The sequence below is a fragment of the Hipposideros armiger genome, unplaced genomic scaffold (assembly GCF_001890085.2).
Source record: "Hipposideros armiger isolate ML-2016 unplaced genomic scaffold, ASM189008v1 scaffold_64, whole genome shotgun sequence".
In the NCBI taxonomy this organism is placed as follows: Eukaryota; Metazoa; Chordata; class Mammalia; order Chiroptera; family Hipposideridae; genus Hipposideros; species Hipposideros armiger.
In genome coordinates, this window is record NW_017731414.1 from 53,213 (window position 1) to 55,319 (window position 2,107).

General features: G+C 44.9%; 1 protein-coding gene across 1 annotated transcript; it reads right to left on the reverse strand.

Annotated features, from left to right (window-relative positions):
* Positions 1–277: 277 nt before the first annotated feature.
* On the reverse strand, positions 278–819 carry LOC109382349 (heat shock factor-binding protein 1). The gene has a single exon (XM_019641760.1). The coding sequence runs from the start codon at positions 758–760 to the stop codon at positions 530–532; it is 231 nt and encodes a 76-aa protein (XP_019497305.1). The 5' UTR covers positions 761–819; the 3' UTR covers positions 278–529.
* Positions 820–2,107: the final 1,288 nt, after the last annotated feature.

A 2,107-nucleotide genomic window follows, 5' to 3' on the forward strand; every position in this document is an offset into this window, starting at 1 on the left:
TATCTCTGTTTATCTGTTTATCTTGGCACATTTCAGGAAGGAAGCAGAGTGACATACTTTTTAGGCTATTTCATTGCTCCACCCTGTGCTGGGTCTTTACAGTCCTGGCCGGGCTTTGGGGCTGGGAGAGGGGGGTGAGCTTTATTCACTGCCCACTCTTCCATGTCATTCAGGTTTCTATTCAAAGGTCACCTCCCCTAGGAGGCCCTCCCTGATTGCCCCATCCAAAACAGCCCCCTCAGTCACTTTCGAATAAGACTCACTCTTTTTTTTTTTTTGCAGGAACCGCCAAAGTTTTAGTGTTTAATATTTAATAGCACAACTGACCAAGGTCCAAGATGTGAAGTTACCATGTTCAAGAAACGGGGGGAAATCACTCAATAAACTAACTATATAGTATGTGATAAGAATAACGCACACTTTATAATATAAAACCTGTCTACACATAGTAGTTAGTTGCAAAAAGCCACTCGGTCTTCTCTTGGCTTGTAAAAACAATGTTCCAGATTTCAGTGTAAATTAGCAACCTTCAACTCTTTTGTGTAGCAGGTATCTTGTTTTCACCTTCCAGTTCTTCCACCCCAGCCTGCGTCATGAGGTCTGCAATGTTTTTCTCCAGGTCATCAATGCGACTGCTCATGTCATCAATTCTCCCGATGATCTGATCGGACATGGTCTGAAATTTATCTTGCATCTGTTGCAGGAGCGTCTGCACCACCGAGGTGAGATCCTGCATGGTCTTGGGGTCAGTCTCGGCCATCTCCCCGGTTCCCAGCTTGGCGGTGATGTCTCAGACCGTCCAAGACTCACTCTTAATATCCTTCATTACCACCCCCATCTGACTTGGTCTTCTTTCTTGTTTTCTTCCCACATCAGACATGAGCACAGTAATCCAGAGACCTCATCTATCTTGTTCTTCTTGGGTCCCAGGTTCTAGCAGTGTACCTGGTACAGAATAGATTCCCAAGTAGTTTGTTGTTAAGGCATGAATTACCTGAGAGGTATACATCCACCTCTCCATTTAACAGAGGAGGACATGAGCCTCAGAGAGGGCAAGTGACTTGCCCAAAGTCAAGCAGCCAGCAAGTGGCAGAGTTAGTGTTGTGGCTGCTCACTCGTGGGTTGTGAAAGGATTCACGAGTCAGGTAGAAATACAGAAGGAAGGTTTATTACAGTAAGAGAAGGGTCAGCTGGGCAGAGTCTGCTGGAAACTACTGCCTGGAGTGTTTGTTTCACCTGAAGTTTTCTATTTTCTAACCAGGATGTAAATTGCTCCAGCCTGTATTGGAATCTTCTATTATGTTCGGCTTTGTTCCTTGGGATGGGGGGAAGGTGTGGTTAAACTGTTTATTGAAAGCTTTGCATATGTTATGTTGATTTAAGTTGGAGCCAGAAGTGGATTCCATAAAGATGCAAAACCTCTCCCAAGTCACAGGGCCAGAACTGGGCCAAGTAAACAGAACCATTGAAACTTGCATGTATATTGAATGTATTGTAAACAGAGTCTTTAAGGTTTGGTGAAAATGAGGCAAAGAAAAGAAAGCTTTCGAAAAGTCCCAAGCTAAACTATGCTTGTTAATTCGAGTTATACCAGAGATTCAAATCTCAAAATAGAAGATTTAGTGCCACCATTACAATGCCCCTGTCTTATTATTCTCCCCTCTCTGATTGGCAATGAAAAATCTTTGGAAATTGGGAGGAGGGTCCGTCTTCTATAACTGGTTCAGAGCTGGGCAGGGGCATAGAGTTGACTCTACCTACAAGTTTGCAGGTTAAAAATGGTGGACGGCCCAGGCCCTGGAAAATCCAGGCGGCTCTGTTTAGAAACTGGGTTTAGTTGGGGGCTACAGACTGGGAGTTGGAGCTCTGATCTGTGGGGCTGAAGGCTGCTTTAGGGCCATCTGCAGGGATGGGCTGGAAGCCTTGCATGAGTGCCATCTGCGATTTACTGGACTCAATTCTGGAAGAGACCAATTTAAGCAGAAGGTTAAAGAGGCATGGTCCAGATAGAAGTAACCTAAGAATAATAAGGAGGGGAACTGGTAAAGGTGACAGAAGGAACTACAACTAGGATCCCTAAGAGTGAAAAGGGGATCCCAGGTGGGGT